The sequence below is a fragment of the Chaetodon auriga genome, chromosome 20, assembly GCF_051107435.1.
Source record: "Chaetodon auriga isolate fChaAug3 chromosome 20, fChaAug3.hap1, whole genome shotgun sequence".
Classification (NCBI taxonomy): domain Eukaryota; kingdom Metazoa; phylum Chordata; class Actinopteri; order Chaetodontiformes; family Chaetodontidae; genus Chaetodon; species Chaetodon auriga.
In genome coordinates this window covers 12,933,299-12,960,666 of record NC_135093.1, presented here as the reverse complement: position 1 = coordinate 12,960,666, position 27,368 = coordinate 12,933,299, and the positions used below count along the sequence as shown (strand labels likewise).

At 42.0% G+C, this 27,368-nt stretch overlaps 1 protein-coding gene across 2 annotated transcripts in view; it reads right to left on the bottom strand.

Moving 5' to 3' along the window:
* Positions 1–3,675: 3,675 nt before the first annotated feature.
* The window catches only part of mpp2b (MAGUK p55 scaffold protein 2b), a 36,487-nt gene continuing 12,794 nt past the window's right edge, over positions 3,676–27,368 (bottom strand). For both annotated transcript variants that reach the window (XM_076759812.1, XM_076759811.1), the window contains 11 exons: positions 18,390–18,490; positions 12,669–12,821; positions 12,317–12,472; positions 11,348–11,575; positions 8,134–8,265; positions 7,908–8,010; positions 6,777–6,845; positions 6,500–6,661; positions 6,063–6,265; positions 5,540–5,668; positions 3,676–5,214 (listed from right to left, as the gene is read on the bottom strand). In XM_076759812.1, the coding sequence (XP_076615927.1) occupies positions 5,038–5,214; positions 5,540–5,668; positions 6,063–6,265; positions 6,500–6,661; positions 6,777–6,845; positions 7,908–8,010; positions 8,134–8,265; positions 11,348–11,575; positions 12,317–12,472; positions 12,669–12,821; positions 18,390–18,490 (1,613 nt within the window). In that variant the 3' untranslated portion in view covers positions 3,676–5,037. The remainder of the gene's footprint in view (positions 5,215–5,539; positions 5,669–6,062; positions 6,266–6,499; positions 6,662–6,776; positions 6,846–7,907; positions 8,011–8,133; positions 8,266–11,347; positions 11,576–12,316; positions 12,473–12,668; positions 12,822–18,389; positions 18,491–27,368) is intronic.

Genomic DNA, 27,368 nt, shown 5'->3' with positions numbered 1-27,368 from the left:
CCATCTATATACGTCATCCCCATGTATGAAGAGGAACAGGACGAGGAAATAATGGACATATATGGAGCATACTTTCAACCGCCTTACGGAGACCCCCCCATGTACTCCACAAGAAATGTCAGCCCACCTCCTCCATACAGGGTACAGCTCCATCATTCACTGATCCTATTTCATGATGAGGATGTACTTTGGATATGTTGTTGGTGGTGTTTTTTCAGATGATTTTCAAAATGTTCCACAAGGTGTCAGAGATTTTACCATCAGCAACCATTGTGCATCAGTGGGCTTCTCTGTAATTAAATGTCTCTTCTCTTTTCCAGCTTGAACCACCATCTGATCCTGACCCACCACCATCATACACAGACCCTCCACCTTACTCCGAGCAGGTCCTTCTTCATCTCCCGGCCTCCTCAGCTTCCAACACCCTGCTAGTCTGAACACACTGTCTTTTTTTTTTTTACCACAGGTCTACGCAGGTCAGGTCAGGTCTATGTAATTAAGGCAAGAGTCAATAAGATTTTGACGTTGTGAAATGATGTTGAGAAATTATTTCCAAACATATGGTTGCAAATCAGCCTTTGTGAAGCTCTCTGCACAGGCAATTTGAGATTGTGAATGTGTAAAAATAAATACGATGTTTGATGTCAAAATAAAATGAGCGCACAAATTAACTGTAAGGTTACACACAAAGAAAACATGAGCACAAACTCAAGGTAGAAAGCTGTGAACTTCAAAGTTCCCACACTGAGCACGATACTGAACAAATACATTCATGTTACAGGTGTAAATGTACTTTTTGTAAATGTACCAAAAATTTGGGCTTTGGATCTGAATCCAGATTATCCAAAAGCCTTTTTTGTAATCTCAACTCTGATATTTCTCAGCAGATCACTGCTTGGCACTAGTTTTTCTGAGTATTGTTTAAATGAATAGATTCTCCTTTCTACATGGTGGAATCTTTGTCTGATGTAACTAAAAACCCACTAAACACTCCATATGTACAGCATTCATGTTTTTACACTGTGAAATAAAGTTAAGCCTCTTATTGTTTATGTGTTTCAATAATTCTGTTACTTCTTGGTGTTTTAGTGTAAATGTGATTTACAATACAAGTTATACTCATGAATAAAGTTAATTTAAGTTCAATCACACTTAAAATTTCCCTGAAAAAGTGTCCAGTTTTAACAAAACAACACAAAATTGTTATTTGCTGGTCATTATGTGTTTATATCATATTCCGTAAGTAGAAACAGAACAACAGTGATCTAACAACTGACCTCTGAGGGATGCCATTGCTGATGTTTCGCTGCATTAAACAGAAAACAAAATACACCTCTCTGTCCTGTATCTTTAAAGAGGTCAACAATGCTGTAAAAGCTCATTACGTTGTGTTCTTCCTTATGTGACACATTATCCTTTGATAGCAACCCAGGTCACGACATATTGTGGCTGTTTTGAATTGTGGCTGTGTTGAACACGGTAAGGACTTCTCCCATTGTAATGCAATGATTTTAAAAAAATTTATCTATTTATCTTATGTGTAATGAAGGTAATGTATGTTAAAATCATGTGAATTCAACTTCGCGTTTAATGAGCAACAGATTTATAGGTTGAAGGTCCGCTGTCAGTATAAAGAGTATAAAGTGAAACAGTTTGCTATGAATGAATGAATGCTAGTCACTCATGCTTCTTCCTGAGCTCCAAATGTCCTGATTTAAGCTTTCTGGTCAAACCTGCGGAGTCATTTTTTGAAATGGAATTACTGTCAGTGAGTCACTGTCGCACTCAAAGTCTCCTGTAATTGTTCCAGCAGGCTACCATAAACTTAGACGTAAAGGCTGACATATTAACATATCCTGTAATGTCAGCTCACGCCCTCTAGGTGATTTTTGTCAATTACACGTCCACAGACTTTATTTCTATTCAGAAAACTCAGCTTATTTGTTTTAGTTTTTCTTTCATTATATATACTGTAAATGTTTTGCTAGCTTGCCCATGGCTACAAAACTAACTACAAATTTAAACTTGTATTGTATTTGTGAGCAGAATACAGATTCTGAATGTAAATTACATGTATTATTCGGAGAACATGATTCTTATTTCAGTTCATATTTCACTTAAATATATCATTGTGTCTGCTGTACTGCATGTCTAAATTTCTTTTTTCCTCACAGTAACGTCAGTACATTGACATGATTCAAGCCATGATACTGGATATCTTACAATATATGTAAGTAAAGAATGAATCTCTGCATACAGGAATTGAATTGTTGACTTACTACACAAAATAACTGAAATGATGGAAATGTGTTCCCAGACTCCCACTCTTGGTGATGTTCATGGCTTTGGTGTTCCTCTGCCTCTATCTGCACATGAAGAAGAAAAGAGCATCATATGACGTCACCATACCAACAAGACAAGATGGGAACACATCTTCAGGAGTCCATACAATATCTTTCCCTCAGGATCAGGCAGAGGAGGACATGCATTATGACAGCTCCCCTCCTCCATACAGCATGATGGATGACCCACCACCATACTCACTGGTGTGTGGGCCCTCAGCACAGTCAGCCACTGTCACTGGATCACTGCGAACAGATGTAAACACATATTTAAACTATTTGTCTATTATTCATAAATATTCCAAACAGCATGTTGTAACAAAATGACTAATGGTATTTTGACTCTGTAGCTGAAGTCCTAGATAGTTCTGACAGATCCATATTATGGTCCTGTAAGTGGATGACAATTCTCAAATCAACATTTTAAAACTTCTGCTTTAAAACTTTCTTGGCTTGAGTTGAATACGTTGATTGATACCACCCTCATGTCTGTGCGCTAAATAAGAAGCTAGAGCTAGCAGCCAAGTTAGCTTAGCTTAGCATGCAGGCTGGAAACAGCCAGTCCAAAGAAGAAGAAAAAATCTGTCTTTTAACATGTTTTGTTAGTTTTTAATCAGGAATTTAACAGGATGAAGATGTATTGATAGCACATGTTGTGGTTATCGTGGGGTTGCAGGTCAGCTTCTTGGGTCAGCACAGCTTCCTGGAGTCTTGTCTTTGCTGTGAGGTGATCCAGGCTAGCTATTTCTAGTGTTTGTGCTAAGCTAAGCTAAACAGCTGCTAGTGATAAAATATCTACCATACAGACATGAGCATATATCAGTCTTTTCATCTAACTCTCAGCAAGAATCCAGTAAGTGTATTTCCCAAATTGTCAGACTAATCCCTCAACACTGGAAAAACTTGTTCCTAAGATTCAGGCTCTTACGTACTTAATAAGATTGGAAATATCAAAATGTATAACAATTTGCAAACAGACTGAAGTACAATAGTACAATTTTACTTTACTTTTTCATGCAGTTTGAACCCAAGCTGTCAGGCATATGGCCGATGGAGCCGCCACCTGCCTACGACATGTACCACACGACACTGCCTCCGGCGCCTCATCATTGGACGACACCCACAGGACCTCAGCATCCAACCCCACCATCCTCAGCCAGCACCCATGACCAGCTGGAGCCACAGAGGTTAAACCAGGCATCCACCTGGCAAACTCCATTTTAAGCTGAGATCCAGCTGTTTGTGTGTTTCCAAAAACAGTATTGTCATTTATTTGACACAATATTAGAATTTTAGCTTGAAAAGTAATGAATATTAACTGTGGACAGTGAAGCAATATTCTCAACATTTGCAATTTTAATATTTTTATATGAACATCAAAACTACGGTGTAGTTGTCCAACTGCCTCTAAACACCAAGAGAGTCATCAAAGCACCAAGTGTTTCTCTACTATATACTCTTTATTACAGTACAGTACTTACAAGTTGGAGGGAAAATAAAACAAATAGTAAATAACTTGCCAGTATTATTTTGTTTTTCTATTTTCTAAGAAGGAACAGTGAGTGAGTGAGTGTTTCCTTGGCTTTTGAACCATGTTAAGGCAAAAGTATGAATTTGAAGCCACTGATAAATATTTTACCGTTTGTACATGAAAAATAACAAAAAATGTGACGACTTCTATCAACTGTCCAACCTGTAATGTTAAGTATGTTTGCCTTCATGATACAATCAGTGCGTACTGTAGGCTACTTCTTCAGTTTTATTCTTTGTTTTCTTTGAGGGCTGAAGTGTTCTCAGTGCTACAAATAATATAACTCCAACAGAACCAAGCAGGCAGTAGTTGGACTCTGTGATGCATTTGCTGGATCCTCTCACTGTCAAACAAACCAGCATAAGACAACAAATGTACAATGTAGTCAACATTAAAAAGGAAACAAATTGAGACTTCAAGGTTACTGCAAAATGTCTCAACCAGAGTTTTCCACTGCTCTCACCGTGTTTACGTACGTATCAGTGCCTGTGTTCATTTGAGTGTGTGCGAGTAGATGTATTGCATGTACATAGTATGTTTTTGTTTAAAATGATCTATTGCTGTTCATTTGTCAAATTAGTGGAGACATACAAGATAAAGCACATTTCTGAACACATACAATCATACTGTATGATCAAATGGTAAAATATAGAGAATTTATAAATACAAATATGACATTTGGTATCTTTCCTGAACCAATCTGTCCTACCAACCCAATGTAAACATTACACTACATAAAGTAGGAAAGGCTAAAAAGTTTAATATCCTTCAATGAAAGCTTTCAATAGAGCACTGTTATCTGCAAAACATAGTCTTTACTCTAAGTCTATTTCCACGTTTATGATAACATACACACACTCACTCACGCTATTGCACTAAACCTCATAGTCAACTCTAAGTCCACCTCAGCAAATATCAATAAAATTATTCCGAATCTGACAAATAAAATACAGCTTGACATTAAGCTCAACAGAGGAACACACAAGTTTGTACAAAAACGCTCTACATGAGGCTGGTCATTTGCACTGAATCATGACGCTTGGCCCTTCACTACAGACCTCCACCACCAATGACCACGTGGAGACAGCCCCTCTGGAGTTACCACTGTTAAATCATCCTCCACCCCGAGGCCCTGACACCTTGCTGGTGACACCTTGGTCACTTTCAGAAGACCCAGCTGACAGGCACCCACTGCTGCTCTGTTGACAGTTTCTCCAGTGCCAACCGTAGACTTCGGAACGCTGCTTCCAGGCCGTCGTTTACGATGCAGAGGTCAAAGTAATGTCCATACGCTCGCTTAATGCGCTCGCTCTCATCCACCGTCCTCTTTAGTTCAGAGTCCTGTAGGAAGCGTCATGGTGAGGCGAAAAGAAATGCAATGAACAGGCAATTACTTGGATGGAAGAACAGAGTAAACAGTGAAATTGGTGAGCAACTGCAATGAAATTAGTTTACATAATTTAAAAGGTAGAAACTCTTGTTAGCAACCTTCAATGCTAAGAAAATCACAGTAGGTATTCCCATTACTAATACAATGAGCTTTCTTGTGATGCCTTTCAGTCAGCTTATCGGGTACAACATGAAACCTTTTGGTTGATTGTAAATGTATGGCCACTGGCCCCCGATATCTTGCCTCTAAATCAGGATGTTTTTTGCACACACTCACCGTTAACTGTTTTGTAACCACTCCCGACTCAATCGCTGTCCTATTCATAGCTTTGAGAACCTCAAAATCTGGAGCTTCAATGAACACGACGTAGGGCAGGAACTCTGACGTCCGCAGGACTTTGAGAGCCTTCCGAGAAAAACAAATGCGTGTGACATTTCACAATCTCTGCATCAACGCACAGCCAGCAATGGGAAAAATTAACACGCAATTATGAAAGTGAGAATGTGATTAAAATGCAACTGCAGCATCTTCATCGTGCAGATTTATCAAGCTAATGTGTGTAAATAAGATTAGCTGAGTGTTTCCAGCGAGTAATACGGATCATTAAGAGGTCTGCTTTGATAAATATTGATGATGTGCTCAGCCTGAAAATAGTTAGCATCCAGCTGTACATAATTGGTCTAGAATTCAGAAATTTAGTCAGTCACACTGGAAAACAGATAATGGAGGAAGTTTAGAACGGCAAGGAAAAGAAGCAAGGAATAAAGAAGGGAAGTGTACACATGTGAGCTTCCTCTACCTGTGGGTTGACGTCCAGGATGCAGATCTTTCCTGTTTCTATCACCTCATGTATAGAGTTGATCTTTGTGCCATACAGGTTTCCGTCGTACTCGCCGTGCTCCAGGAAACGGCCATTTTTGATGTCGCACTCCATTTCGCTGCGGGTCATGAAGGAGTACATCTGGCCATCCCTCTCATCAACTTTTGGTTTTCTGGAGGTGACTGAAGGATAAACAGAGGCAGAAAAAGATCACTTACACAGTGCAAATACAATCACTAACTGTTAAGATGCTAGGGTAAAACCACAAAAAGAAGGGTAAATATTACGATGCAAGAAACATGCAAGAAATACAACAAACACTGTGGCAATAACAAGAACACTGCAAGGCGCTAAATGACAGGTGGATTTACTATCATTACATGTGGTTTAGTGTGATGATGAATAGCTGCACTCACACGGGATGGTGGTGCCATATCGCGGGGGATCCGACACCAGCAGCTTGTTTTTCAGACTGCGTCGGCCAACTCCCTGTGCGCCAATCAGAACAAGTGTCTTCCTCCTGAAGGGCGGGACCTTAGCGACCTCTTCATATATCCGCAGCTCATGGCGATCGAATTCTAGCCAGAATTAGGGAGATGAACCCAACAGATAAAAACATATGATAATCGTGCTGTCCACTTCATGATAAACAAATACTGTAATGTTGCACTTTGTTTGGTGAGATTCAAGTACCTGCATTCTTGGTGGTCAAATACATCATCTTTTTTTTCTTCTTACCACCCATCCCAGCACATAGGGGACCTGAGACAGACACACAAAAACAGGATAAAACCTCCAAACTTGGTGCTTGTGTCTGTTCAACACAGTCCCTGTTAAAGAAATATACCATCATTAAAATGTCTTTGAAGGCACTGCTGGGGCATAAAAACGAAGTCTTATGGTGTTATAGGGAGACAGTACCACTAGGTGGCACTGTGCACCAATATTGATGAGTCAATGCAGCCAGTTTGCTGCCAGAGAACACCTGTGACTAGGCGATCTGCTGAGTGTCTGCTCAATATGGCAGATTATTTAGTCACTGGGGGAGAATGTGTTCTCAACAGAGACATACATGCAAGCAAACGATGTTGTTCATTTTCATGTGAGAGCTCATCAAGCTGTGACAGCAAATATTGTGTGCACCTTACAGCCAGAGTGCTAATTAAGAAGCATTTTTCTTCATTTAAGAATTGGATCCACAATTTCAGAGCTCATCTTGCAAAAAAATCTGTGAATTTTTTATTCAAATGCTATCGGCCAGGATAATATGTGGACAGTGTGCTAGCACACAGATGTGTCCTTCTCAGGCTCCAAGGGCAGTACAGTTGGGCTGTCATCTTCCTCTCCTCCACAAGTGAAGGGCATGCTGCTGGCTGTGACTCACCACCTGTTTTGCGGCTGTTGAGGACTCTGCACGGAGCGGATAAATCTAAAGGAACACAGCCTCTTTTCACTCCACACCTCATAAGAGAAGAGATGATTATTGACCAGGTTCGTATTTATCACATCTCCTCAATCAACACTCCTTCTTGGAGGACTGTTTGTGGATGTCAGACCATGCAGCTTAATAACCAGCAGATTGGATCAGGCCGCCTGAGTCACGCCAATGCTCATTACCAGTCTTCCATTGCTCACTGACAGAGTAACAGACTGGAGAGGTGAGAGGAGGATGAGCGGCCCAGCGCCAGATGAAATGCTTGTATGAGATGGAGAGGAACAGATGTTGTCTTTGTTGCCCGTGTGTTTGTGCAGCGAGGAGTCTGTGTCGAATCTGCATAATGAGCAGTGCTTCTCTGCTCTGCTGCATGCCGCTGAGAGGCGTACCTGTGGTAGCCAGCTCCAGATCTCTCTTCACGAACGCTTTCCTCTTCTCCTCGAGTAGCTGGCTCGGAATGAGACCTGCGCTGCCTCCCTCTATGTGACAGGCCTGCGAGGGAAACACATGTGCATGAACAAGCTAACAAGCATGAGAATAAAAACTCCTCAGTCTTAGCTCAAGCGATCCATGTTGAATATTTCGGTTGAAATATTGTGGGTGGGCGGTACTGACCTGCCACCAGTTGAGGTCCTCCTGGTTGAAAATCTGCAGAATGTCTCCACTGCTGAAGCTAAGGCCTGCTTCCTTACAGGGAATCAGGTTATCATGGGATGGGTCGTAGTCGAAGTGACACTTTACGAAGGCCTAAATGGATAAAGACAGGTTAGCCAGAAACAAATACATGTGTAATTGAGAATGGACATACAGTATATGTACCTATGCTGCCTCTGGCATGGTGCATGAGCATGATCTGTGGTAGATGGACTGGGTGAGTAAGTGTCCATCACTACGAAACGGCCTTGCACACTTAAAGAGTACTCCATCTCTGAGCTCACTTTCCTGACAGCTCAAGGCTTCAGGATTCAGCTCATAAACCAATCCATGCATCCCAAACCCCCACTGACAGGACAGGGGTCTGACAAACAGACAGACAGACAGAGAGAGAGAGAGAGAGAGAGAGAGAGAGAAAGAGAGAGAGAGAGAGAGACAAAATCTGTAGCCATGGCAACCATCCCCTCCCCCCTCTGCACTTGACGCCTTTTCTTGCACTGAACTGATGCATGAACATAAAAAAAGGCTTCTAGCCCTTACTGTACTGTGTGTGTGTGTGTGTGTGTGTGTGTGTGTGTGAACATATATTATGCATGCTGGGGGAACATATATCTGTATCACAGTCAAATTGTGGGGACTAACCTTCCTCATAGGGACAAAAAGCCCTGTAATGTAAATCATCAAATTTGGTGAAGACTTGGATCAGTGTTAAAGTGTGTTAGTTAGTTATGGCTATGGTTTGGGTGAGTCTCCATGTAAGTATGTCTATGTTATGTCCCCAACACTACTAGAAACATGACTGTGTTTGTGTGTGTTTCAGTCCCCTATATGGACGCAATGGACACACGCACAGTTAAACACACACTCTCACAGTCTCCACTGGCCAAAGGGAGCTGTCAGTTGAGTTTAGTCACCATGCGATGACCAAGCTTGAGGTGTGAAGCAGACAGCTGGATTACATTGCGAGGGAACTTTTGGGAACAACTCTAATCATCGCAGCTCCTTTGCGCAGGACAAAATCCACCTCCACTGCTCTTTCCAGCGCGTGCACAGCCAAATCACTCTTCAATATCTGTGACAGCCCGCCACAATTACGTGTTGGAGTAGACACTTTGATATGAGGAGCCAGTTCCAGCAAAAAGGAAAACTAAACACTTCTACACTCTGGGTTTCACAAAGCAAAGGTCTTAAGATGATATACTGCAGAGATGTCCTCTTACAGAAAAGCCTATACCTTTTGAAAAGACAGCCATGACTTAGAGGGTATTGAGTTTTCTTACATGAAAGCAGCTTTAGACCATTTCTGTCAGGCTGACTGCTACTCTCCACTTCACCAGACATGAGGAAAAAACAGCTGAAAATGTGTTTTCTTTTGTTTTTTGTTTTTTTTACAAGCACTGTACAGCTGATGTAAATCTGCCAATTCCACTTTGGGTAGTTTGCTTATTTTCATTTTATTTCAAATATTGCACAGTTCCTCTACAAGCTGAGGGAACTCTCTGATCTCCAGGACTAATTTAAAGCTAAAATAATACGACTAAGAGACTGATGCCATGGCAGTGACTCAGTGAGGCTGCACTTAAGCACTGCGGTGTTTTCAGGCAAATGCCAATTCTCATATGGCAACATGCTCACAATGACACCTGCTAAACATCACTATGCTAGCATTGTTTCCCATTCTCACCATCTTAGTTTTGCATGTTAACATGTCATTGGTTTTGCAGGTGTTTGGTCATAAACCAAAGTATTGGACATGTTCCAATTTTCACCTGATGGTGCAAGAACAAGTTCAACAGAGAGTTTGCTCAACTTATTACAGCTCAACCTGTGGATGACCTGAATGTCTGTACCAAACTTTGTGGCAATCCATGCAATAGTTGTTGCAACACTTTCACTCAAAACTACAAATCTAGCTGGTTCTGGAGGAAAAGTCAGGGGATCAGCACAGGCAGTAGGAGACATCCTCTGGCCGCTCTGGATATCTGCAGAAAATGTCATGGTAATCCATCCCACAGTTAGAGATATTGCAGTCTGTATAAAGTGGTGGACTGACTGACTGACATTGCTAGTGCTGCTAAAAATGAATTCTCATCCACTGGAAAACTGCCTTTAGGACTCTGCTCCTTTAGGAATGCAATTTTTTCACTAAACAACAGCAACATGCTTCAAATACATGAATTTCTATGCTAATAATATTAGCACAAGACGCCTCTCCACATCATTTTCTTGTAGATTACGTTCTAGTGTATTTTGGTCTGGTGTAAGGAATTAATTTGGCTTGGCTTCTTCAAGCTCTAGTGTTCCTCTTCTCTACTGCTGAGCCCAATCAGTCACAGAGACTGTGTGCCTAACACATCTCTAGCTGTGTACAGCACATCCTCAGATGTGCTCTATCCTCCCATCCTATTGGCAATACATCACCAAGCAAGATAACCCTTCCATTTCCGCTCACTCTAAACCGGGTCACATTTCCACTGTGACTCTGGCTCTTAGAAAGCTAGCGTTGATACAACGACACAAAGAAGAAGGTTTCCCTCTGAGGGTTTTTCAGCTGCTATAAAACACTGTCTTGGTTCCACCAAATATTTGATATCCAACAAAGTTAAACAATAATCTTTCTGATGTGAACTTTACTACCATGGGAGGAAAGGACAAAATCAAAAAGATAAAAACTCCAGCGCCAGTGACTGTGCAATCACTCTGTCTTGTTCGAGAAGACTTCAATTATAGATCCATTATGTATGAGCAGAAAATTAGTCTGCCTTTGGATGAGTGACAAAACTGTAATGCAGGTATTATAGCCAAATAGCCAATGTCATCTACAAAGTCCCACTGTAGAATTAGGTACATGACTCTTGGCACGGCGGACAAGGTCACAGACAGCAGGGAAGACAATGAGTGGTGCCTGCTCGATTGATGAAAATGACTCCTTTCAAACTAATCACAAATTTTTGGACAATATTTATTTCAGGATGGGTGTTTTCAAAGGAAGGAAGATAGCTAGAGATTTTAAAACCCCATAAACGAGCACAAAAATGAGCTGTGTGTCTCCATTGTCATTAACAGACACATTTAGATATCTTGGAGTCTTGCTGGTTGGAGTTAGAACTCTGTGTCTAACTGTGCATATGTGAAGCACAGCAAGTATCTGGTTCGTGCATCCCGCTCAGCTGACCTGTCTCGCTGTGTGTGGCTCCTGGTAGCTGGGCAGGATCTTCAGCACAACACTGCCGCTCGCCTCCTTCAGCATCTCCTGGAGCACTTTGGGGTCGTTGCCCACCTCCTTGCCGTTCACCTCCTTGATGATGTCACCCACATGGAGCAGACCTTGCTGGTCGATCATGCCGCCATGGAGGATCCTGGCAATCACCAGCTCGCCGCTCTCCACTCGAAACGTCACTCCCTACACACACACACACACCCACACACACCCACACACACACACACACACACACAGTCAAAAAATAATGAACATTTGTTAAGTGGGCTCCTCAGAACAATTACAGCATAAGTTTTATTAATGGTCTTGATGTTGCTCAGCAGTTCAAAAGGCAAGTAGGTAAGGGTGAGGTTGAGTGTTGTGAACAAGCAGCAACAGCCATGGCTGAGTGGTGAAGCTCAAGCAGAAATATGTGAAGGTGCAATTACTGTAATGGCCACCAGATGCTGACTTATATACCCAACTCAAGATTCTTAGGCTTAAATACAGATGTGTGTGTTCTTGTCCAAATTAGTGCGCTTCCTCAGCTTTGATGAAATTTGGATTTTTTTGTGGCACTGCCTACATGTTGGCTACGTGTCACATGACTCTTCAGAAACTTCTGATTTACTCCACAGACAGTTGAGTTTGTGGGTAGAAAGTGAGACAATAGAGCACCTGGCAAAGTAATCACTGAGTCCTTAGTGCTAATCAACAACAAGCTACTGCAGATACATTACCTCTATTTTGTGCTACAAAGCAGCATAAATCTGACTGGTTTCTGTTTTTAACAATGCTACAAAAGGAGCTCATTATTCTGAGTGCATGTGCTGCTTCGGAAACACAAATCAAACCATTTATTGAGGATTTTTATCTCTTTACAGTTAACAGGAGGGCTCTGTCCTGCCTCAGTGATTACAATGCTTCTTAACTGAGCAGACTCACCAGATGCTCACCAGACACCTTACGGATGCCCACCATCCTGACTGCGTCTGGAGGAACAGGCTGGTTGTTGAGGGCGGCGTCCATGAAGGAACAGGGGCTGGGGGGAGGAGTCTCATAGTTCTTGGAGGCCACAGAATCATGGGTCTCCAGGAGGGACTGTGAGCAGAACAGCAGATGATGCAATGATAAATAGGCTTTTTCCACATCAACAACAAACTACTGTAGCTCCAAATCAATTGAATCCATGCGAGCACCATGCACATCATTAAACATGAACATCATTTTGAAATGTAATCAAAAGTTTAGCCTGAGTGCCCGTCAACTGTCACGCGTAAGCCCTGTTCTCTCATACCTGGAAGTGAGGCTCCTTCAGGATGCGGACCAGCTCGTCGGCGGCCTGGCTCCTTTGTGCGAGTGGGCTGAGCTCCTTGAGGATGTCCTGGACCAGCTCCACATTGTTCTCCCTCACCGCCTCGAGCTTGGGTTCCTCGAACTGCTCGTGAGCCTGGGATTTAATGAATATAAAAACCAGTCCAGTCTCCGAGAAGTAATTTATAACATTTAGTTCCATTAGTGCTCCTTCTCAGTGAGCAGTTAATGCACCTTGCTGTGCTATAATGAAATGTTTTCTGACTTCTGCAGGATTGTTTTCTTTGATTCAGTAGTACAGGAAAGGGCACAAAAACAAACAACTAATACAGTAACCTGCAGCCAACCCCTGCTGAGATCAACACACAGCCCGTACTCATAAATCTCCACTGAATGATGCAAAAACCAAGAAAACTAAGCACAGTCAAATCTTGTGCCCCGTGGGTTTTTTTTCGGTGTGTTGCTCTGAAACATCAATATTTCAGAAAGCATTCATTTTTCACTTTCTCCTGCTCTGCTGCCAAGGACACAGGGTTCAGTGGTTATTGGATGTGGCTTCCACACCTCTGGTCCAGGGTCACAGATACGAAATGAGCCAATTTATCCCATCTGGTGCATTTCCGATGAAGGGCCTGCATTTTGCTTTGGAGACTTCTGTTATATTTTTACGATAAAACTAAGGTTAAAACATAAATAAATGTCTTGAGATTTCTATACTGACATGATGAAAATCTAATTATGTAAAAAAAAAAAAATCAACACCTACTTACAAAACCTTCAAATTCCTCATAAACATGCATATTAAATCATTTACAGTAGCAGCACTTGTAACCGTACAGAGAGCAAATTTGTATTTGAATATTCACATTGTCGGGCGATCCCACAGAGAATTTCTCTGGTGGGACTCGTCTGGCAGCCACGTTGTTTGTTTGTTTGAGGAAGAGAGGAAGAATCCCTGCCGAGAGACAGGATACGGTGCACACAAACAGACAGACAGACAGACACTCACAAACACCTGCATCTGCACAGTCACGCACGCAGATCATCATATGTACAGCACACACACAGACATGCCTGCACAGACAGTTACGTGAACTAAAACATACACACTCACACACACACACGCACACACACACACACACACAGGGAGCTCTTCAGGCCTGTTCAGTGATTCAGCAGCAGGACTTGGCAGAATTCTTTGTAACCTGATGGAGCGAGCTGTCAGTGTCTGGCCCTTGGACAACATGCCAGCATGGACACTATGCTATATGACTGCACTGTTTTGAGGGCCATGAACATTGCACACGACATTTAAGAATGCTTTGACACCACTTTGTTTACTGAAATAGGTAACAGATTATTGAAAGTACTTCTAACTTAGCTTGTGATGACTAACACTAGCTACTGTTAGCAAACTTAAATGACATCATTATGTTACACGACTAGCAGGAGCCACTACACTCTATTGTCCCTTTACATGAAGCTACTTTAAATAATGTGCAGTAAAGGCAATAGCTTCTCACATTGACGTAGATCATTCAGTAACACTCGTCCTTGGTTTGGTTTTGGTGGAACTTAGTCCATGTCAATGCCACAGCTCCAACATAAAAGCACATACATTAACATACCATGTTTTGAAGGCATTAGGATTCTCTTTTAAATCAGCAATGAGAGCTCATTAGAGTGTACTGCAGCATGTGAAGACAAGCTTTTCTGCATGCTTTCCTGTTTATGCACTTTCAACCAAATGTCAATAGCTGGTAGGAAAGAGTGTATTGAAACTGTCAGGATTTGACTGCCTGTCACATAGTGACTAAATTGTTTTGTACAAGCTGGTTTGCAGAGCACTAGAATTCATTGTTTGGAGGCCACATGGCACTACTTAGCAAATACATCTCATTTACAACGTGATAGCTTGGAAGTTGGGTTAAAAAGCACGAGGTACAGTGCAAACCATGACTAAATGTCTAAAAGCAAGTGCGAGCTCATTTAGCTGTCCTAAATTCCTCAATAGTCCTGATTGCTCAGTTAGATATAGAGCCAAGCATTGAGTCAGTGCCACAGTCATAACTGATAATAATCGAGAACTGCGGAAGCTCTTTTGCATGATGATAGCTGCCGTTGTCAGTGTCTGCTCATTGTGGGCCTAATCATCCTTCGGCTTCATTATAGAATTGCAGGTTGAGCTGATTACATCATTCTGTGGTGACTGTGGTGCAATCAGCACAATTCAATGAAGTCCCCAGGCCATACGCACGCAAGCAGGGACCCTCACTCGGTCCCTCTACCCCGTGTTTTCTCTCCACTCTCAGCGCATTAAGTGGTAGCTTGTTAAAGGTTTACAGATCCACCACAGGGTCAGGAGAAGCTATTATTTTCACATCCTTCAGTGAGGCATCTTTACTTATAGCTTGTATCAGCAAACTAATATTTAGAGAATTCTCATTAATGCACCTGTACCACCAAGAACAAACAACACCAGTGTCACGCTCTCAAACGCCAATGCTAACACACACACACACACACACACACACACACACACAGACACACACATTTTTCAGCAGAGGTAATTAATCAGTCTTAAGTGAAAAGCAACCAAAAACCAAAATGAGAGATAGAGAAGGGAGCAGAAGAGGCTCTGTTTTCAGAAAAATGGGAAGCTTTTGATGCAGTACTCCCTGCTGCTCCCTGTGGATGGTCCATCTCCAAATTCCAGAAACTGCCTCTGAATTACTGAATGAGACTGCACAGCTTTCCACCTCGGGCCCTGTCTGAGTCTGAGGAGTAGCTAGCAATTGCATCTCCCTGGATAGAGGAACCTCATGGCCACAAACAGATTCCACCTCAGTGCAAATCAGCGAACAATGACTGTGCAGTGCTAGAAGCATAAGTGTGGGAATCCATACTAATGACTGTTGACAGCATAAAGGCGAAGACAAAGAATGAATATGAGTACATGATGTGAATTGCATCTGTACTTCTTTCCTTGCATACTTCTGCAATGCACAGCAAGGCTCTCTTTCCTTCTCCTGCACACTTTTAAAAGTTTTTTTTTTTAAATTGTGCTCTTGGCAAGAAGCAGAAGAGGAAGACTTCGACACCAGAGAAAGAACATGGGAGTCTGAAAAGACTGTCTGCCACTGCTAAGCCCCTTCACTCTCCTCACATCCCTTCAAAAAGCTGTACTCTGTCACAGCGACATCACTCTCCTCCATGTATGAATGGAGAACTAGTGGGGATTGGTTTCATATGAGGGACTTTGCACAAGGAAACGTATTTAAACACCTGTTCCTATGCAGAAGGTGTATCTTTGCAGCTTTTTTTTTTTTCAACTGAGGTCTTGTCAAGTGGTCAGTGTAATAAAGATCCATTGAGGGTGTTTGGTCCTCATTATCTTGACTTTCCAACATAATTAAACATAGCGTTCAGGTACACTTGCTGCTCATGACACTGAAAAAAAGGATGATTTGATCAGAATAGGTCTGAATATTGTGATTATATATTCTTAAATCATAGATAGGTGTACTGTTTACTTGTGTTCATTATTTTAGGGGGAAAAAGTTTTTGAGAGCAGTCGAAAGAACTGCCAAGCATGTCTGAGTTTTCTTGGATAAAGGCAGAGTGTCCTTGGAATAACTTCACTGATTTGCTTCCATCCAGGACAAGCTTTAATCCAATGTCTGGGCAACTGCCCAAGAGAAAGCTGTACAAATGCAACATGGATTTGAACCTTTATCTTGTTCATCCTTACAAATACACAGGCTGCGGACAAAAAAAGAACAATGTATGCATATCAAGTGCGTCTCTGCAGTATGGTAACCCTTTAATCCTTCTTGAGCACTTTGGAATAAGTGCTTCCACAGTGTGGATTTGAGTTTTACTGTGGTGAACTACAAGGGGCAGCTGGTTCTATACATGCTCCATTATTTATAACTACAAATGTATGATGGAATTACGTATAACTACTAGTCGTAGATCACTGTCATACAGTGAATCTACTTTTTAAAGTAGACTCATTTTGATGAGTGAACTTGCCTGAACCATGGATAATGTGCAAGTGAGTTATTTTCAATCTTGTATTATAACAAAAAAATAAAGATACTCAACCTAAAGCATTCAAACAGGTTTTGAGGATAAATAAATAAGTGTAAAACATCAGGATTCTCCACTGATCACATGGCTGCTGCTGCACCTGCACTTGTCAACTTGTCAAACATGTCAAGAGTATCTGTGCTGCTCCCTGACTGCTATTTCAATCTTTTTCTGTGATTGGCAATAGACATGTTGTATTCCCTTGTTAAAATGACTGACAGGTGGGAAACAGTGGAAGCGTTAAATAGAAAGATATCTTTTCCGTCTTGTTCAGCTAATATTTGTTATATAAGTATTTTTGGATCCAAATGAAAACCCTTTCCACAGCTTTTAGTCAGCCAAACTCTTTACAGTAGCTTATTCAATATACCATCTCCACGACATCAGCAGCTCTGTCTGCTCATCTATCTTGTCCACCTTCTCTGTAACTGGGAGAAATGAGGAGGTGAGCATGTGGCATCTTAGCAGTGAGGGTGCAGATTGAAACCAACTGACTACCCCTTGACCCTGTGGTGTCCAACTCAAAAAGGCATTCTCTATAGTCAGTTTGTCCATTCTAGGCTACTGTAGAAACATGGAGGTGCACTTTGGCTGACTCTGTGGAGGAGGACCCACATTTGCTGTAGATATAAAAAATTCAGTCTAAGGTAACAGAATATTTTCACACGATTACACAACGCTGAAAACATACTCAGGAATATTCCATTTCTGCCAAATTCTGCCCATAGAAAGGCCCAAATTTTACACACTGGACCTTTAATGGCAACCATTGTGATTCCTTAGTCACAGTCAAAACCATCATGATGGTAGCTTCTATCCCAACATCCTGTTCCAAACACATCAAACCTCTGAGAAAAGTTCTGTCAGGTAAGCATCCCGTGCCAGTGACGGGACTAAGAAACAAAGAGGAGAGTCGCTACTTGACTCCTTTCCTTTGGGTTTTCATCTGTATTTTCCTGCCTGTGCAGACTGATTGAAAATGAAGTGCCAGATTTCTCGTTAATTTGCATTTTCAACTTATGAGAAAACAATGAAGCAAGACCATTACCATGGTAATGTGATTGCACTTGATGAATTTAAGCTGTCTTTTTAGGATAATTATTGTGATCTGAAATTAAACTTTTAAATGTAATACTGGGTGTGAATATTAAGCTTCCATTTTGCAATATCTTTTTGATAAATCTTCTCATAACGCATGCAAAAACAATCATTTGTTATGCATTATGTGCCACTGCTAATGCACGGCGATGGCGTAAGCAAGTGATGATACTGAAATCAAATTTTAATGTTAATGCAAGTGTGCAAAATGCAGGGCAAAGACTGCACCGCCGTGGAACAAAGCATATTTAAAGTGTAAATGCATGCATGCATAAAATATCGTTCACTAACTGGCGTCCAACTCACTATGGGTCGCCTGTGCCGGGGGGATGTAATTGTGATTTGGTTACATTCAAGTTGAGTTGAGGTCCTTTCTCGCTGGCCTGTCCATTAGTCTGCCCTTCCCTAGATACACTTCAGTTAAAAGCTCCAAATGTCCTTCACTGCATGTCACACACACACACACACACACACACACACACACACACACACACACAGTGTAAGGTTTTCTCACCACTGGGCTCTCCATGATCCCTTTGAGGAAGATGAGGTCCAGGTCATTGGCAGTCGTGGAGCTTGTGCTGTCACTCAGTGTGTCCAGCGCCTGGTGCATGGCTACAAACGCACACACACAAATAAAAAAAAAGGAGAAAGTTTATTTCACCCCACTCCCCTTCATATGCTACAGTCAACCATGGGAGACAGAGTGAAGAATGAGAGGGAGAGCGAGGGAGACAGAGAGCACATATTAACAGGAGCTCACGCCACATGGCTGAACGAGAGGAGGCTGGAGGAAAAGTGAGAGGGGGGGAGGGAGACGGGAGCTGCCTCACATCCTTTCCCAAGCAATTTCACCTCTGTCAGTCACCCTCTGCTTAAGACTGTCAGAATATAGCATCTTTCTTCCACAACTCCCCACTTCCTCCCTCTCCCTCCTACAAACATGTTCACACACACACACACACACACACACACACACACACATATACACACACACACACACCAGCTTAACTACAAAGTTGCTGAGAGAATAAGCGTTTTTACCAGTTTGCATATGTTTTTTTTTGTGTGTGTATGTGTGTGTGTTGACCAGTTTGCATGCCTGCCCCAAACCACAGCACATTGTTTCAGAGGCTGGATGAGAATAAGATAAATTATTCTCTCTGGTTCAAGGTGCACCCTTGATGATAAACCCATAAAAGGAAATACATGCACACACACGCAGCCTTATCTCAAAGATGTAAAATCAAACTGCTAAACCACAGACATCAGTCAATAAGACAACCAATCAATCAGCAGACGCGAGGTGACGTCAACAATTCGATGAAGGTCAGGGAAGGTTCAGTCTGGCTTCAAAGCATCTCCGCTGACTGGGGGTGTGACGCATGAAGGTACCAAACACACCGACATCACCTATCAGCAGGCATTAATCACAGCAGACGTGACTGTTAGAAGAGTGGGCATTTTTATTCACAGGGAAAATCTGTCTGCTGTAATTCACTCAGCAGACACTCACGCCTTTGTTTTCCAAAGCTAAAAATACAACACTGGCTTTTAATTTTCACAAGGCGCACAGATTGGTGGTCCAACACAGATCCTGCATGCCACGATTCCTAACAGAGTGTCCTAATAAGGCCATAACAGAGTGTTAAGGAGGTGATTGGTCCGATTAGGGAGCAGCTAATATTTCAGTCTGGACATTTTCATCCATCCGATGTCACTTGCCTGGCTAAAAATCAATACACCAACATCAAACAGGAACTAAAATTTCACTGATCCACTGAAAATGACTTAAAGCCTCTGTATGTTTCAACCTGGACCCTATTTTCTAAAAAACCTTCTGTCTCTACACAGAATGTTTCCCTGCTGCCTCTCTGAGGCCAGACCTCCCTTTCTCTCCTCTCACTATATTTTCTACATCTAACTCATTGAATTAAGGGTTTATTTGCTGGAACAGCGGAAAGACCAACCCAGAGGTTAAGCGAATCTTATTTTGTTTCTGTCAAGTTTGAATGAAATGTGTTTCATGATGATCTGTGAGGTAGAATTACTGTTTTTATCAAAGGAGTCTGGTGGCTCTGAGGAAGGCGATACGACGGCTGTTTCTGGTGAAATGAAAAGGAGCTCTGTCTTTAACAAAAGGTCTATTTCTGTAGAGATCCTTTCCATAATGTTGTCAGACACTTAGAATAACAACCTGAGCCCGTCAATGGCAAAAATAAACACTCTTAGTGGTCGTATATTGATGGCGCGCATGCCCCGATAGATAAGACTGAAGCCTGTTTTTATATACTACACTGATTTCAAAACCTGCTGTCCATGTTAGTCACGTAGACACAAAAACAGGGGAAAAAACATGGTCCAGGTTGAAAAATACCAAAGTTTACCTTTCCTTTTTGTGTGAAAAAAGAGACCTGTGACTATTTGGAACCATTAAAATGTCGCTCTAATTCACTGACGTGCAGCCTGAAGCTTCTCTGTTGACCACACACAACATCAGTTTGTCGACTTACATACTATTAACTCCAACAGAAAATGGAATTCCTTTACAATTATCCCTTTCACTACCTGACACACGGCGTGTCCACTGCTGCTGGACATTTGAACAACACATGGACTGTGAGTTTCAGCAGCAGTCATGGGTAACACACAACACAAGGTGTGTGTTAGTTCAGCTCAGGTCTGTCAAGAAGCTGGCAGATGATTTATGTTTCTATTGCTCAGCACAGCGCAGTGGGAGGGTTTTGTTTTTTTTTTTTGTTAAGGTGCTTAAAGAGGAGTGATGAGGTAATAGATATTTTGAGAATGAACAGAAAACTATTTTTGGTCTTCTTCTGTGGAGTTTTGGAAGTATTTTGATACGTATTGTATATCTGTTCACAGTCATAAAGACGAGAAACGATCCTTATCTTTGCTTTCACTCAGGAGAATGAGAGAAAAAGCCATACAGATGAGAAGGCCAGAGGAAGACGAGCGTCCATCCGCTCCCTCTCTCTGAATAATTTGATAAGTAAATTAAATAAATAATTACACAAGTCTTCCGCAGTGAAGTCTTGCTTTTCTTCTACTTTTGCCTGAATAGCAGCTCTGCTCCAGCAGGAGAGTTGCCAGATTGGCGCCTGGCACTGAATATCAGACCAGCAGGCTCGGCTTACAGGTCCTGCATAATTCTCTTTAATCACCGCAGCTGTACGCCGGTGTTGTTGCCACATCGGCACTTTTCCCGATGTTAGCTCGTCTCTGTTCCGCCTAGATGTGTGTGGAGTTTTTCTTTTTTTTCCACACTGTTTCAACACTTTCTACTTTTTTGGATTCTTGTTTGACTTGCTCTCACATGCCCACGTTGACTTCATACAGCTACATATGTCGTTTTCTCTATTCCCCTCCAATCAGACCTAACGATCCTGATCAAACTGAGGGCTGCCTTTCTACAGCGCATCACGGATGTTGAGCAGAAACATCAGGAATGATCTGAACGCGCGTGTATTCTGTGATATCGTCATTGCTTGGACGGCTCATAGGAATCACAAGAAGGTGTCAAAGGGACTGGAGAATAATAGCCATTTTCCCAGTGCAGAGTACGGCTGGGGTCGTTCTATTATTCATAGAGATTATTAAAAATCCAACTTGTCCTCCTTCTCGGGTCTCGCCGTCCATCTTCTCCCCACATGCGCAGATAAACAGCGTTTCCTCCCTCTTTTTCACTGGCAAGCATCAAAGCAAAGACAACAGGGGATTGGCCATGCAGGTGAGAGAGGTCTGACTGTCAGACTAAGATGGAGAATTTATTTTCTATTTTTCTAACTGCAACTCTGGTTTGACAAACAACTGTCTCGTTCGCATTCAGGTGGAGTCTGCTATTCTATCTTGTACACTGCTCTGTCAAAGCCATCCTCCTTTGCATAAACCTGCAAAAAGTTCATATAAACCCGCATTTTTTTTTTTATCACAGCATTTATTTTTCCTCTGCTCATGTCTCATACCAGCTTCAAAGTTGCACATAGACATTTGTGTAATAATACACTCTGTTTTTTTCATCCTCTGAGTCATTTTCCACTTCAGTGAATCTAAATTCCTTAGCCTAGACTACACACTGTAACTAGATACCAGTAGAAAAAAACATTTAACCATTTTAGGTGAGGCCTTACAAGCACAAAAAGGGGAATCAGGTGTGCAGAAGGACTGAAGGGGCTACATGTACATCATGTGCTTTACAGAACCAACTCTTCCAGGGAAATTTACAGCTCTTTTCATGCTCGAGTCTGTTCTGTTTTTACAGCGTTTCACTACTTTGCTTCTTCCAGATTTAAGGTGGAAAACTCTTGAAAGTAGAGCAGATAAATAATGACACAAGTTCCCATAAGACCAAGATACAAAAGTGAATAACTAGAGAAGAAAACTGATATTTTAGGAAGCCAACAAAAACATTAATGATTCATTTAGTTTTCATACAGCTTTAGAGAAAAGGCAACTTTGTCAGCAAAGTGTTATTCAGCTAATACACATGTGCGATAATAACATGGCGCGGTGGCCTCCTGCATCACCTCTGAACAAAGATTACCAGAATAACAGCTTCCTTGCCATGGTGACAGCACAGAGGACATGTAATCACAAGGAGCCCAAATTAAAGGTAAAGGCTTTTGTCTCTTCAAGTCTCATCTGAGCACGACTTCACCTCCAGGAAGAGTTACAATTAAAGTCAATGTCATGGAGGCATACAAACAATCTGGGCTGTTATTGTTTGTGGTTGGCGCGCGGTGGGGGAACGGCAACCTCTTAGCAGGCACTTGGTGAAGGTTGTTTTGTTGCTATGGAGCAGGCGGTTAGGGAAGCAGAGAGAGGACGGCGAGGGGAGCTGAGGGAGGGTGGAACATGGAGGAAGAGATGCGGGACATGTTGTGTTGGTGTTTGTCCATGATGAATCCTCGTGGGGTCTTAAACACAGAGGAGTACAGTGTGCTGCGGACCTGTTCTACTTCCAGTGATTGGCAATGAAAAAACTCTGTTCTGCTGACGTTTCGTGAGAAAAACATGCTGTCTTAAGACGCAAACGGTGTGTACGCTCTACCCAGAAGAAATACAATGAAAGAAGCACAATTACATATCAACGGGTAATGGGCAGACCAGAAATGAGCACAGTAGGTGTTGTTTGTTTTTGGTTTCCACCAACTCCTGAGGGGCTCTTTAGCTGCTAGTTGCTAACTGTGGCGGTTGTTTTGCTCAGTGGGGGGTGCACAAAGGGTTTTTTGACAAAAACAGCTGCCTGCTACGGACGAACACGATGCTACAAGAACGGTGACAGTGAATTCAGAAGGCAGAAATCAAAACAATTAGCTGAAACTCGCCGTAAATCTCCATGAAGTCGAACGGACGTGCATATTCAGGTTCTAATTCTCTGTATGTTCATCGTTATGAGCGACTGCTTTCACATGGTCACGCTGTCATTTGATGCATTTACTACTAAAATACTGATTAGAGCTGCTTTAATCCTTGTTCTTTGCAATATTCTTCAGCATAAACTGCTTCATATGACAATGCTTTGCCGTATTTTGATCAGCATCTGTGTGACTGAACCCTTAAGAAAATAAAATTGGGCGTATGCAATTCAGAAAAGGTGTCAGTTTCTTTTTATGGATGCTATTTTTGCATCGAGGGGAAAGTCTATTCACACGTACCTAATCTGTGTCATTGTGATTCAACCACAACACATATTTCAGTCTGAAAAGTGCACTTAAAATTCATAGTAAAAGCAGAATTACACTGAAAAGGACATTGAAAGTCAGTCACAGCAAAGACCTGCTGGTGATTAATCAGGGTACTTTCAATGGACGAGGTCGATGTTAAGCATTTCAGTGTGCAGAATGACTCCGCAATAATAACACCTGCTTTGTCCTGTGAAAACACCGACAGGTTTCAGAAAAGCCTTCCCCTCAAAAAACTCATTGAAATTCTCGCTGTTTCCCGAACACACTGTGGGAAGTTACTGCAGCCTTATTTCTCTGTCACTGTGAAAATGACACAAAAGAGCACGCTGTGGACGACACTGAAACTATGTCAAATTGCCAAAGTCACCTCTACATAATAAAATACTCTCAGGTCTCGACAGACATTATTAAATACTTTTAAGGTAGCTCTCAGATTTGATTCTTCTCCCTGCTCTCCAGCAAAATATAATTGGCATCAATCCCTCAGGTAGCGAAAGATGGATGGTTAAGACAGTGGTGGGGAGCAATATTGGATTGGAGTATATTCCATTGTGTGTACCAGAACTGATGAATCATTTATGACTGAAGTATATGATTAATTTGTCCTTACGGCATGAGCTCGAGTCTCTCCGTCTTGACGTGCTTGCAGAGCGCAATCAGTCTGAAGTATTTTCCTCCAATTCAGATAGAATACAGAACACAGCTATGACAGCACAGAACAGTGCTCTGGTGTGTGTGAGCTCAACTCAAGATAATAAAGTCAACATCCTCCTCATGCAGAGTGACTGACAGGCCGGCCCATCGTGACAAGTTCAGAGAACATTGTGTGAAGCATGTGTGGGCACGTCCATTGTGTAATGTACTTGCGTGGTCAACGTGTGTGTGTGTGTGTGTGTGTGTGTGTGTGTGTGTGTGTGTGTGTGTGTGTGTGTGTGTTAAGGACTTAAAGGTCTTGATGTCAGCTTCTATCATTGGGAAACTTCAATTTAAAGGTCCTGCACACCCCCACAGGTTTTTTCACTTGTGGCTGATTAGTCCTCTGCTCAGGTGGAGGTTGGGTGGAGCTCTGCTGGGGTCAGATGAGACTGACATACCTGCAGTTCTTTTCACCAAGCAGGAGACACTGTCACTGAGTGGGAGGCTGACACCAACGTTTTTTCCTGACTTGTAACTATGGCCTATGATGTGAACACGTCATAAGAATGATTAAGGTAATTTTACTGCCCTAATAGGTTCAATCAAGCTAAGAGGAGTGTGAGGGTGAATCAGTGACAGTGCGTACACGCCCACACAGTCCTCAGAAGACATCTAATCAGCCAAAATAATTGAAGTCACCTGTGCTGTGGATGTGTGGGTGTATTGCGGATGCTCAGGGCTTTTAACTTAGCCAGGAAACCTCATCTGCATTGATCATTTGCATTCGCTTCATTAGTTCATTAATCAGGTTTGACCCTCTTCACGTAACATAAAGGTGAAGAAAAAAATGTGACCTGTCATCACAACTTCATGCGTACAAGAACCTTTTTGAAGGTATTTACTGATCCAAGACACAGACGTAAAACTTATTCTCCTGGATATTATGTTGAGCAATAGAAACCTCAGGAAAAAACTACACAGTTTATTTTTTTAAATAGACTGTAAAGATTTATAGTAATTGTTTTAAAAAGGTAGCATATACAACTATATTGAAAAATTATGTTGTCAGGCTGAAGAGGGCACATTGTGCTTTTTGGGATTTTCCCTTTCTGTATCGTGTCATATAGCTTTTTGTGCATATGAAAGTTATTCTCTCCCTCAGAGAGCACTGCACCTGAAACACCTTGTCAGTAGTTCAGCCTTCTCTTCTGTCTTGTCTGCATCACTACTGCTGTGTTGCATTCTGTCCACAAATGAACGATTAAATATGCCATTACCAGCAGACTGCTCTCACTGAAGTACACTCAGCAATACACCTTCTCTGCATCACACGACATTATCGATCACAACATTTACCTGTTTTCATTCTACCATTGAATGAAAATTGTTTATCAGAAATGGAAACCATTACCTCTTCCATTCAATAGAATGTTTTCCAGTATTATTTCAGGCAAATTCAAGACAAATGAGACAACCTGGTAAAGGCTACTGTTTGTGGTTCATGTTTGATTTAAAGAGGAATCAAGAATTAAGGTAAAATAACTATTAAGATCAAAGATTGATCAGGGAGTGTTAGCAGCTACCTTCGGTATATCTTACCGAGAAGCAGAAGAGGAGGCTGCCGAGCTGAGCGGGTGACTGCCAGTAAGACGAGCCTGGAGGAGGCGCTATCTTATACAGTTTACCTAAAGAAGCACTTAATGTTTATAATAATGGCAAATAATAGGCGCTTATGGAGCTTCTCAACTCCAAAACGTTGGAGCCCAGTCCGAACACGAGATCTGTGCTGATGCATTTGAGCAACATCTGTGAAATGAGAAGAACTGCAGAACTTAATTAAAACTTTTTCCATCTCCATGCTTGGTAATCCCCTTTGCTAGCCTTGTAGCCACATCAGTTGGCCAAACTGCAGTATTACAGTGTGAAGCGGTTTGTCAACAAGGTACAGGCTGACAAATTATGTGTAACTCCTTTAAAAGTACATGAATCGACTGTATTAGTGTTAATACAAAATTTTATTTAGACGAAACTGTCAGCGTTCTATCACGCGAGGGAAACTGTTGCTGAGTGGGTGTCTGACATGAACATTTCCTCCGACTTGATTGCTTGTAATTATGGTCTTTGACAGGAACACAGCTTTAAGAATGATTAAGGTCATTTTACCAACCTGATAGGTTCAATAACGCCAACAGGAGTCTAAGAGTCGGCTGCAGCGTGTACGTGCCTACGCGGCCCTCAGAGGACATCTAATCAACCAAAATAATTGAAATTACCTGTACTGCAGATGTGGGTGTACTATGAGTGTTCAGAGCCTTCAACTTATCCAGGAAACCTCTACATTTTATTTTGAGCAATAGCAACGTTAACATAAAAACTACACAAAAGCAAACATTTTAAATTAAAGTGATAAAGATTTACCATAAAAAGTCCAGTACATTCTGCTTGGCTTCGCAAAAGAGTGACTGTTCTAATCATTGTAACAGTGTGCATGACTGTCCCATGAAAGGCAGCATTTCCAGAGGAAACACTGCAAACCTGACCCCCTCTCTCGCGGGCAGCCAATCAGCGGGAACGAGGGACTTTAAAGCTGCCATTTAAGCCACCGCATCGCCATGGTGATGCTTGTTCCAAGCTGGCATGATACAGGCGCGGGCTAGATCGCCTTATTAGCTGGCTGAAGGTCACCACTGGAGACAACACTTGTGATATTTGTTGGCATTTTGCAAATGGACAGCAGCTCCCATTACGCCTCACCCCGATGGCCGCACGGCGCTCTGGGCGGGGGATCATTTCATGTGAAGTTTTGGGGGGAAACCAACACGAACAAGTTTATCAACTGAGCTCGCAGTCAGGAGGCAAACACTTTGACTTTGACTGTACATCTATTTTCCTTGCGGCACTTAATGAAAGAGCAAACAGATCGTCAGGGTGCGATACGGATGAAATAATTGCTAGTGTCACCACATTATCGAACACCCTCAGCCAGAACAGAATTAATTTATCCCATTCTCTTGAAACCCTGCGATTATCTTTGACAGCCTAATCCTACCAACACACTGCACTCAATGATCCATCATCTGTGTTTGAATACCGCTTCATTAGTCCAGTAGGCACACAGAATATTCCTCTGATAGTGTGAGGGTTCAGCAGGA